At 38.2% G+C, this 12,533-nt stretch overlaps 1 protein-coding gene across 1 annotated transcript in view; it reads right to left on the reverse strand.

Moving 5' to 3' along the window:
- Positions 1–12,533, reverse strand: part of CEP120 (centrosomal protein 120) — an 80,880-nt gene that overhangs the window by 26,452 nt on the left and 41,895 nt on the right. The window contains exons 15-17 of the mRNA XM_060093287.1: positions 9,725–9,817; positions 8,501–8,662; positions 4,903–5,025 (exon numbers count right to left, since the gene is read on the reverse strand). Coding sequence (XP_059949270.1) covers positions 4,903–5,025; positions 8,501–8,662; positions 9,725–9,817 — 378 coding nt within the window. The remainder of the gene's footprint in view (positions 1–4,902; positions 5,026–8,500; positions 8,663–9,724; positions 9,818–12,533) is intronic.

A 12,533-nucleotide genomic window follows, 5' to 3' on the forward strand; every position in this document is an offset into this window, starting at 1 on the left:
TCTGAGTCATCTCCCCAATTATATTACAAACTCTTCTAGAAGTGAGGTCCCAGGGACTTCCCTGACAGTCTAGTGGTTAAGACTTCACCTTCCAATGCAGGGGGTGTGGGTTCGATCCCTGGTCGGGGAGCTAAGATCCCACATGCCTCGCAGCCCAAAAACCAAAACATAAAACAAAAGCAATATTGTAACAAATTCAATAAAGACTTTAAAAATGGTCCACATCAGAAAAAAAAAAAAAAAGTGAGGTCCCCAAAGGATAACATACTTTTACTCTTTTCTTTTCTCTCATTTTTCCCTTTGTCCTAAGACACAGTAGATACTCACTAAATGTTCTTAAATACACAAATTTAGTTTCTGTCTTAATCTTCTGTATGCATTACTAAATTATAATGCTTTCCCTATTTTATTTTTTAAAAGTTCCAATTGTTTTTAAGCCATCTAAAAGTCATTTCCTAGCTAAAAGCACATCAAACTATTATTCACTTCTTAAGGGAATCAAGAATTGCATTTGGTAAAACTGTATCTTAATGTTAACTTATTTTTAGACCATTTCAGTGAAAACGGAAATATTTGTGTTATACTGAAGAGATAAGTAAACAGAAAAGAAAAAAGCTCTCAATCAGACATAACCAGAAGTTGTAGACTAAATCAGGTACTTTTTCACTTAAGTCTTCCTTTTTATGCTTTTATCTCTGTTGCTTAAGAAATAAGATTCTGCCCTCTTCTGGCTCCAAAAAAACTTACAAAGAATGTTCAAAAGAGCTGAGAAGCCTTGTTTTTTTTTGCTAGGCATTTAAAAACAGTGGATGAATTCATTAGGTCTGATATAAAGGTGCTTCCGTTACATTTTTTTTTTCCCTTAACAAGTTCATGGTGCTGTTTATATTTGTAATATGTTTGGTGATTTTTATCCTTTTGGTAGAAGTGTAATTGGAAGAAGAAATTTTTAAAAATCACTTACAATTATTTCTATGGTGATATTATCTAGTATATATTCAGAAAAGATGAATATGATAAGCCCTCTGTTCCAATTATGAGATATTTGGCCCTGAATTTCCCCAAGATAAAATGGAAATACTCTTGACACCTACTTAAGAGAACTTGAAAGAACTGATGAGATATTGTCTGAATACTTCAAATATCTCTGGCAGGCCACATAATTCATAATATAAAAACAGAAATACTTTAATATTTGGTTTAATCAAAAGGGGTGGGAAATGTCCAGTTTGATTCAAATTCAAGGTCACTGGTAGAGAAATGAGAAGGCCAAAAATGGAGAATGAAGAGATTGTCCAGATATGTAAGAAGCAGAATCAACAAGACTTTGCAATTAAATAGATATCGGGGTAAGAAGAGGAACCAAAAATAGCATGGCATTTGACAAGCTGCAGAAACATTTAATGAATTCAGAAATGCTAGAAGAAAGCAGTTAATACAATACCCTTTTCAACTCAATTTTTTTAACCACTCTTATTCTTGTCTCCAAATTTTCTATATGCACTTCTGCCTCTTGAATAGTCATATCAAGGGCTAAATTTTATATCTATGCTCCAACCATCCCCTCCTCTCTTAAAGCTTCAATTTCTCCTTGCTGTTAATTTCTTGTCCTTAATCTAAAAATATTCTCTGATTTTCCTACCTCTAAATAAGCTTTTCTCAAGAGCTTTAGGCCCTTGGGGTACATTTTTTCTTGTCTTCTGGGGTTTTTTGAAATTTATTATTTTATTATTTTTTTAAAATTTTTGGCTGCGTTGGGTCGTTGCTGTGCGTGGGCTTTCTCTAGCTGTGGTGAGCGGGGACTACTATTCGTTGCGGTGCGCGGGCTTCTCACTGCGGTGGCTTCTCGTTGCGGAGCACGGGCTCTAGGTGTGCAGGCTTCAGTAGTTGCAGCACACAGGCTCAGTAGTTGTGGCTCACGGGCTTAGCTGCTCCTCGGCATGTGGGATCTTCCCGGACCAGGGCTCGAACCCATGTCCCCTGCATTGGCAGGTGGATTCTTAACCACTGCACCACCAGGGAAGCCCTTTTCTTGTTTTCTTTTCAAAGCCAAACTTTCTATAACCTTCTGCAGTTTGGCTTCTTAAAAAGCAGTGACCTCTTAACTGCCAAACACATGGTCTTTCCTCAACCCCTCTTGACTTGCCCATCATGAGAGATTACTTTCACTTCCTCATTCTTTAAACTCCCCTTTCCTTTTGGGCACAGCACTAGACTGTTTTTATTACTTCTCTAAATCTCACTAGCCTCCTTCCCCAACTCTTGATTGTTCTCAAAGCTGAACGTCCCCCTAAGTTTTATCATCAGTTAGCCTTCCTAAACACTCCTTAAGCAATTGCATATACTTGTAAGCTGTTACTTTATTCAAATGACTCTCAAATCTGTTTGTCTAGCCCTTTTCTCTCCCTACTGTATTTTCTTATTTTTTAACCACTTAGTTAACTCCTTCACTTAGATTACTGCATTAGCATCTCAAATGTAGTATGTCTAAAATCTGAATTCTCTACAACTTCCATCTCTCCAAAAAAGTTCATCAAAAATCTTCATTTCAGGGCCTCCCTGGTGGTGCAAGTGGTTGAGAGTCCGCCTGCCGATGCAGGGGATGCGGGTTCGTGCCCCGGTCTGGGAGGATCCCATATGCCGCGGAGCGGCTGGGCCCGTGAGCCATGGCCGCTGGGCCTGCGCGTCCGGAGCCTGCGCGTCCGGAGCCTGTGCTCCGCGACGGGGGAGGCCACAACAGTGAGAGGCCTGCATACCGCAAAAAAAAAAAAAAAAAAAAAATCTTCATTTCTATTAACATTCATTAAGCCAATCTTATAAATTTGAGAGTAATCTTTGACTTTTCTTACCAGATGAAATATGAATTCTTTAAGCAAGCATCTAAGGTCTTCCCTCATATGGCTGAAAATTACCTTTATTTCCAGCATTCTCTTATCAGGCCTACATTTATTTTAAAACTACAGCTGACATTTGCACAATGCAGGGGTATGCATGCTAATCCTCCATGCTGTCAAAAAAATGCCTATAACTTTACAGTTTGCCCTCTGAATATGTGGTACTGCATCTGAGGAATCAATCAACCACAGGTCATGTGGTACTGTAGAATGTATTTTCTGAAAAAAATCTGTGTATAAGTGGAACCTCACAGTTCAAACTCATGTTGTTCATGGGTAAACCATACTACTATAATGATTAGACTCTAGGTTCTAGTCAAGCAGCTATCCAAATATGCAATAGATTTTTAAATCTTTTTTATACTTTTGTTCAGTACTTCTTTTTGGAATAAACTCACCCACATATTTACCTATTTAAAGTTTCACCTATTCTTAGGCTCCATATCCAATGTCATTCCTTCTTTATACTTAGTGTGTTGATTTCAGAAGTTGACTTTGTTTTCCCTTTGGACTCATGGCATTTAGTAAGAGAAAGTTAGACGATATCTGCTCGTTTGCCTTTTGCTATAATTATTTGGGTATGTTCCTTGTCTCCTTCTGTAACCTGCTATTTACTTGACGGTATCCTGAACATTTTTGAATCATTCATAATGGCATTTAGCATGGTATCATAAATAGCATATATCTTCGCTGGATAATGAAAAACCAACTCTATCAATCAGCATCCTGCCAGGAATCTAGAAATCGGAAGTAATTTAATACAGGAAACTGCTTCAACAGATAAAGGAAGAGCAGAAAGGCCAAAGAGGATATGGTGAGGCAACCCAGTGATCAGCAGCAAGAAGCCCCCACCTCTCCTAGGTAGGAGGGACTACAAAACAGTACCAGGAAATAGTAGTTCTTAATACAAGCAACCCACAAACTGGGGATGTCCAGTGGGCTAGAACCACAGTGGAGACTGCCTAAAGGAAGCTGGAGAAGGGATGCCTGGTGGGAGATGGAACCATAAAAAGATGTAACTACTGCCAGGGAAAATAAGGGAAGTAGAGAGGCAGAGAGAGAGAGAGAAGAAAGAACTACTCTGGCATCTTCCCAACTCCTATCTACCAATCTTCTGTTAGTGTCCCCTAGTGGCTGAATCTACAGAAGAGGCAGGGCAAGGAAGCCTTCAATACAACGCTGAGTGGGAACAGACAGGCAATGGCTGCCATGACAAATCCTTAAGCTTCTAAAGCTTATTTTCCTGTTTATTATTAACTCTGTTATTTTCTTAAGTATGCTATACCTTTTTAATAATGCCTAAAAGTTATCAAACTTCAAAATGCAAGAGCTCATATTGTCACACTTAGATTGTCTGTTGGGTATTACACATTTTGTAATGCATAGAACTTGAACTTTCTGTCTGTGGGGAATCCCAATATAAATGAGAGTCAGGACCTGGCTTCCAACCGCAGAAAGCAAAAGAGGATGGCTATCCCTTCTTCCAAACTAAGAGTAGAGTACAGACCTGTGATTTAAACGCATGCTCCTATCTGAGACAGTGAATCTAAAGGGCATTAATACGGAGACAGGGTATTCACAATGGCTACTGCAAAACTGAGAGTTCAACAGCCTAACACTAGAATCAGGGGAGACAGAATGCAGGGACACGGCAGTCATGGCACCAAGAGCAGCGTCCTGAGTGGACTGTTTTATGACAGGGTGGGCCCATGACGTGCTTCCCCCAGGTTTCTTAGCTTTCTTGACAGGTGTGTGAATTCCTTTAGTCCAAGACTTACTTACTCAGTTCTGTTGTTTGTAACCAAGGACTGTAGTATAGGCTATAGCTGATAAAAGCTATGAGATTCAAGTATTGGCAATGTCATGTGCCTCAAATTCTCTGATATGTTCTTGTTTGATATCAGAATACTACAGTTAAACGTTACTACATGGTGTATGCAAGTATCATTTTTTATTTTATAAATTTATCATTAAGGCTAGTTAAATTGCCATAAATTGACGTGGGTACCTTTTCCAAAGTGAGAAGATTTATTTCAGACTGTAGCCGAATTTCTGGTTTGCTGCTTTGCTGATCCTTGAACTGATGGAACTCTTTTTCCAAAATCTTATACTTATTTTCAGCATCATTGAGCTGTATTAAAAAAAATTATAGCCACTTTAAAACAGCAGTATGCAAAGTTCAGTGTCCTTTTTTTCTTACTTTAAGGCATGTTTATATTAGAAAATTTAGAAAATTCAGAAAATACATAAAGTATAATGAAGAAAATTAAGATCTCTAGTAATCTTAAAAATTCAGTAAATCAACTGATTAACAATATACAAAAACTTTATTGGAGTATGAAATTCTTATAAAACCAGTATCTTGAGAACATTTTTGTTAAATTTTGGATGGCAAATGGAAAAGTCAGTTTATAAAAATACTGAAAATAATTTTTAAAAATGCAACATGTAAATTGAGTATTATAGATACACCTGATTATCGATGAAAGTAATTTTAATGCAGTATTGTTTATTGTCCCTGTAATTTGATACTGTATGAATTTCATAAATCCAATACTATTACAACTTACAGATTATTTGGCCCAGTCCCTTCATATTTATAGGTAAGAAAATTGAGGATCGAAGAGCTAAATTACTGAGGCAGTGCCAAAGAGCTAGTGAGCTAGTCACTAGGAGACGCATGAAGAGAATTCAGATCTTTTCATCCCCTAGAATGATGCTCTAATGAATAGTTCCTTAAATTAAAAAAAAAAAAAAAAAAAGGAGACTGCCTTGACTAAACACTGTAATTTCCCTTAGAACAGTTTCAAAACTTCCAAGAAAAAGAAAAAAAGATATAAAGGTATTCTTTTAAAATGTGGGATTTTTCTAACCAAATGCAAAGAAGCACTGTTTAAAGATGCTTTCTGAAAACATACACCAATATGACTAGCCATCTTTAGATAACCCAATTATCTCTTTAAGACTAAGACTTAACTAAATGCGAAATACTGAGAAAATTGGTGGGAAAAATGGAACTTAAATTACCAATAATAAAGTCTTGTTTTATGCTAATAATTATCAATAATTCTAATTAGGATTTATCTAGCATCTTTAGGTAATGAGTATTCCACACATGGAAATTTTCCATATAACTGAAGTTTACCTCTTTGAACATGTAAATTTTATGTTTAAAGTTGAACAGAAACCTCTCTAAAGAATCTCTGTCACATTTTTGTTTTAAACAAAAACTAATAAACTTAATATTTGGCATTTTTTTGACCATTCAGGACATTATCAATCTACTATTAAGAATTACTAATCAAGCTGCTAGGCACAGTGGGTTCTTTTTCCTTTGCTAAGTGGTCTATAAACTACATTGATTTTTTTCAGTTCTGATAAATGCCTTTACATATTTGAATATATATACTTTATCTTCATCACATATTTGAATATATATACTTTATCTTCACCACCTTGCACTGATAGTGTATCTATCTGTCCCTTCTACCTGTCCAGTTAGAATTGTGTGTATAGTATATGTAACCTGGTTCAGAGTAAGGGCCTAAAAAGTTTTCTTATATATAAAAGGGTTAATGTTTAGTCATGGACTTAGCAATTTGGGCATCCCAGAAACTTCTGCTGCCCACCACAGTTTTTTCCCCAGGTCTTAGCTTATGTTTTAGAAGTGCCCCGGGGAATTTTTTCCAAAATACCAGTTCTTCCCGCCAAGGTTCTTCCCACAACATTGTAAGCTAATTATACCAGTCTGGGACAGGGTAGAGACATGGATTTTTTCATGAGCTCTCCCAGTGATTCTAATACATGTTAGAAGTCTTTGTTCTAGATGGCTGAATCTCCCTGATAAGTGGTAGAAGAGAAGCATTACTGGCGAATCCCATCACAATTGCCCACTTTTACAACTTTATCTTTCATAAATTTACGTGAGACCACCACAATTACAATCAAATTTGTATTTATAAACACCTAAATAATATGATCTTAACTGACCCTGAACTGCTATGGAAACTATTCTTCATGCCAGGATTTACTAAAGACTTCAGAGGCATTCATCATACATATCTAATCTACACTGAAATGTTTCAAGACAGATAAGCTTCATTTTTAACAGCCTGAGCCTTCCTTTTTCCAGCAAATATTTATTAAGCCCCTATTACGTGCTGAAGACTGGCTGGGCTCCAGGCATACAGACAGAAACCAAAACAGTTTTATGGAACTAATAATCTGACACTGATCAAATTATCACACTAATGAAAATAAAAACAAACTGCTATAACATATCATAAAGAAATAGAATAAGAGAATAATACCCCAAGAAAACATATAACAAAAACTTGACCTAGACTTGGACAGCAGGGGTCAGGGAAGATTTCTCTGGGAAAGTGATGCCTCAGCTGGAAACTGAGGGATTAGTATAGTTCACTAGGCCAAGAAAAAGCAGCACACACAAAGATCCTAAGGGTGAAGCATGCATGGTATGCCTGAGGACCTGAAGAGGACGAGTGTGGCTGGAGAGCACACAGAAAAGGTGAAAGAGTGGGAGATGAGGTGAGAGAGGTAGGCTGGGTCCAAACTATGCAAAGGCTGGTAGGGCAAGGTAATAATTCTGATCTTTATTCTATGAGCATTAAGACAACCCTGAACAGTTTTAGAGGAGGGTGTCTTGATTCCAAATTTCAAAAATATCACTCAGGCTGCGACAGGAAGAACAGGTTACAGGGGTCTATTACTGACGTAAAGAATACTTACAGCAAGGTCAAGTATGGATAGGAGGATCATGGTGGGTTTTAAATGCCTTTAAGACACCCAAGTAGAGATGTCTAAAAGGCAATGAGATAAGGGGTTGAGAGTGCAAAGGAAAGGTTTGAGATATAAATGCACAAGTCCCAGAGATACAGATTGTCTCTGAAACCACAGGCACGAATAAGGTTGTTTAGCAGAGTGTAAGTCTGGAGCTTGGAGGAAGTCCAACATTTAATGGCTAGATAAAGGAAAATAAACCTGCAACAGACCTGAGGCATGGCCAGAAAAGTAGAGAAAAACAAGAAGAGTGGTGTTATAGAAGTTGAGAGAAGAGAATATATAAAAACAAGAACAATAGTGTTGATGCTGTCAATAAGTTTGAGTAAGATGAGAAATGAAAAACACCCACTGAATATAGTGACTGAGCCACTGGTGGCTTCTCTGACAACTGGCTGGCTGGGGCAATGGGGATGGAAAGCTGAGGCGGATGGGTTGAGAGGTGAGAAAATGGAAAGGAGCACAGACAATTCTCTCATGAAATTTGGTTCTTAACTGAACTTGGTGCAGTGATATATGAAGAATATCTACATTTGCTCAAAGGAGCAAAAAATTTTAAGATGAGAGTTAACTAAAATATAGCACAATCTCATACAAATAATTATAAGGGAAGCAAGATTACTCCACTATAGTCCTCAGCTTTCAGGAAAAGAAGATCCAACTTACATTTGAATCTCAGTGTAGTAAATGTGATTAATATTCCAAATTACTGGGAATTTTTATAACTCCTTAGTGAACGATTTCTATTATTTCTAGAATGCAAATAAACTCTAAGTTTAAAGAGATGACAGGTATTTTCATCCAACCTGTTGCTGAAGTCGGTGTTTATCCTCTTCTAGTTGCTTCATCTTCAACCTTTCTAGTTCTACTTGGTGAACACAATCTTCTTTGGCCCTACGGATGGAGTCCTGGAGTTCTTGCAGGTTCCGTTCACGTTCTGATTTCAGTTCCCTTCTTTCTCTCTGAAGCTTAAAACAGGTACATCTTTAAGAGGCTGACCTATTACTAGCTGCATTATACTAGTCAATATTCTATTATCCTTATATATGGTCAAATGTTCAGAATATTTTATGAAGTGATTTTTATATCATTTTCAGGTATTAGAGAGTTAATGTTTAAGTGTATTGAAATTATAAATTTTCCATCATCATTTACTCCTAAATACAAAGTATACCCCCAAATCCATATATGATGCATAAATTCAATTGAAAAGGCCCTAAATGCTTAAAACCCCTATTTGAATAAACCCATTTTATTATGTAAGCAAATATGCCCAAGTTTCTTTACATCTTTAGGAACTTATTTTTTACCTAATCACATAAAAGATAACAAAGCGTTAGTATTAGGAACAAATACACATTATGTTTAGGTTTAACAATCTAAATCAATTTAGAAATTGCCAAAAATGTGTAAAGATAAGGCTAGGGTGATATGCTGAGAAAATGTTAAGAAACATTTGGGTAAGGAAGGGGCATATAAATTTCACAAGGAAGAAATTCTAATAATTTGAGGTGAACTTTATGGTAATTTAAAAAAGTAGTTAGGGTACAATTTAGTAAGACCTAACAAAAATGCTAACTAGGCATGGTACTAACGTAAGTTTATCCTTTCTTGGGATCTAATCTTCAATAGGCAAGAAGCAGGTATATTCCCTTCTTAGTGAAATACAAAATCATGATTCTAGGTCCCTGAGCCTACACTACATTTTCTCTTTTCTCTAGGTAGTGCAACTATCCATTCCTTCCACATAATTGCAAAGGTAACCAAAAATCTCCACTATTACAGAAGTCAGCCAAAGCTGACTGAATAATAGTTAACCATTTCAAATAACAAACAGTTTTCTACCTAATTCCTCACCTTCTAACATATAAAACATGCTTCACCTAGTTGAATAGCAGTTTTCTCCATAATGTCTGAAAGACTATTTCCATGAAATATACTTTATACAGTACAAAGGAAAAACAAATGAATGGTATGAACTTAATATATGGATTCTGTGAAATAAAGACATGATAGGTGAAATACAGTACCTCTGATTCTGCAATGGCCAGCTGCTGCTCTCGCTTCTCCAAGTCAACTAGGGTTTTTTGAAGTTTTCCTTCAAGAATAGTATATTCAGCGACCTAAAATATAATAAAAGTTACCTTATCTTTTCCCCAAATTCAAAACACAAATTCAAAAATGCATATATTATGATTTTACTGAAACAGAGGATCTGAGACTAGGAAAATCATGAATTACATATACCAATTCAAAGCAGAAATTCTTTCCACTATACTCTAAGGAAGGAAGCCAATCTAGCTTCTGCTTGGGTATCTCTAGCACTATTCAGTCTCTCCTGAGGAAGCCCTTCTCCCACTGGGTGGTAAGTTAGACTGCCAGTAAAATCTTGTGTTTTAGTAAAAACCTAGCTCCTTAAAAATCTGCCTTGCTCAATATTCCAGTATTTTTCTGAAGCCCTCTTAGTCACTTATGCTCTTTCTCTGGAGCTAATACTGGTGATAGGCCAGCTATCACCAATCAGTTTCAAGCCAGTCCTCCTATTGTTGAGATCTAGTCCTTTATTACAGTTTAAATAACTGAGTTCTTAATTGCTTCTGAAGCTACAGTTCCTGCTTGGGACCTTAGCTTAGTACCCCAATTTGTACAAGCCTAAAGTCTTGCTCTGCTCTGTCTTTAAGGATGTGAGTCCCATTAAGGATAAGAGGTCTACCTGCCTGACCTGTACAGCATCCTCTCTCATGGTTTTCTATTTTTTAGTTCAGACTGATCATATTTACTAGGACTTTCTGAACCAAATTTTCTGTCCTCCTCACCAACGAGTCTCCAGGTCCCAGGCCCCAACCTGATTTTCTCTTTACAAGCCTGGGTTTGGTGCTCCTTAGAAGCCCACCCTTTAATCCTGTTTCTATCCCCTGGGAAGAAAAAAAAAAAAGTATCTTCACATATTTGACTCCAGTGATAGCCATCATACATCCTCCTAGTCTTTTTTTCTCCGAGATAAGCACAAGGGTCAACTATTATTCACATGTTGTTGTTTCCACATCCTAATATTCTGGATTTAATCTGGAGTCTACATTCTAAACTAAGTTCTTTCAAAAATATGGTACCCAGGGGGATTCCCTGGTGGCGCAGTGGTTGAGAGTCCGCCTGCCGATGCAGGGAACACAGGTTCGTGCCCCGGTCTGGGAAGATCCCACATGCTGCGGAGCGGCTGGGCCCGTGAGCCATGGCCGCTGAGACTGCGCGTCCAGAGCCTGTGCTCCGCAACGGTACCCAGATGTGATCTCACTAGTTCAGATACTAAAGAATGTGCACTGCCAAAGACAGGTCAACAAATGTCTCCTAATTTTAACTCCATCTAAAATTGCATTTGCTACCCGAGGATCCTAGTCACACTGTTTGTTATGTCAAAGAAAATCCCCAAGGTCTTTTTTTTTTTTTTTTTTTTTTTTTTTCGGTATGCGGGCCTCTCACTGTTGTGGCCTCTCCCGTTGCGGAGCACAGGCTCCGGACGCGCAGGCTCCGGACGCGCAGGCTCAGCGGCCATGGCTCACGGGCCCAGCCGCTCCGCGGCATATGGGATCCTCCCAGACCGGGGCACGAACCCGTATCCCCTGCATCGGCAGGCGGACTCTCAACCACTGCGCCACCAGGGAGGCCCAAGGTCTTTGTTTTTAAACTTGGAATAACTACACCCATTGTCCAAGTGAATGTTTCACTCTGACTACGGAATTTGACATTTTTCTTTATTAAACTTTATTTTGATGATTTAGCCCAACATACCAACCAAGCAAGATCATTTATTTATTAGTTCTGTTAACTCTACCACTGATTTTTGGTTCACCTTTAAATTCTTAACCAAATCACTAATATAAGTGTGTCAAATTCTGAGTGCCACATGTAAAAAAGCCTTATAGAAAGACAGGTAAACAGGATGGGGAGGAAGTATTCAAACCATATGTTCGTCCTCTGGCAACCCAAAAGTCTTATCTACGTTAATATCACAGATACGAAGAACTCCCAAATTTATACTGCAAAGTCAACCCCCCCCTCCAGAGTTGCAGACCTATAAATCCAAATACCTGCTGAACATTCCAATAGTCCCCATAAATCTCAAACTCAAAACTGTATAACACCTGAAATCATTCGTTAACCTTTTTTTTTTTTTTTTGCCATACACAGCCCTCTCACTGTTGTGGTCTCCCCCATTGCGGAGTACAGGCTCCGGACGCACAGGCTCAGCGGCCATGGCTCATGGGCCCAGCTGCTCTGCGATATGTGGGATCTTCCCGGGCTGGGGCACGAACCCGTGTCCCCTGCATCAGCAGGCGGACTCTCAACCACTGCACCACCAGGGAAGCCCTATCCTTTTAATTTAAACAAATATTTATTGTATACGTAGCAGATGCTGGGCAAAACAAAGTAATGTGGAATCTATACTCTGAGGGAAGACAAACTATAAACAAAGAAGTGGATATTTAATGTAATAGTAGGTAAATGCTATGAAGAAAATAAAGCAGAATGAGGGGACAGTTAGTGTCTGGGGGCAGGGGAAGAGAGCAGTATTTTGGATACAGTGGTCACAGAAGGCCTTGCTCACATTACTCTGAGCAGAAACCAGAAAGTATCTCTGAAAGAAAAGCAGTCTACAGATCCTGAGAGGTGGCTTAGCATGTTTGAGGAAATACACAGAGGCCAAGATGGTTAGAATAGACTGTGTGAACAGAAAGCTGACAGAAGATGAGGTCACAGAGGAAGCGAGGGGACAGATCACAAAAGGCCTTGTAGGTCCTGGTAAGAATTTTGAGTTTTATTCTAAGTGTGATGAGGAGTATG

Source organism: Mesoplodon densirostris, chromosome 3, assembly GCF_025265405.1.
Source record: "Mesoplodon densirostris isolate mMesDen1 chromosome 3, mMesDen1 primary haplotype, whole genome shotgun sequence".
Taxonomy (NCBI): Eukaryota; Metazoa; Chordata; class Mammalia; order Artiodactyla; family Ziphiidae; genus Mesoplodon; species Mesoplodon densirostris.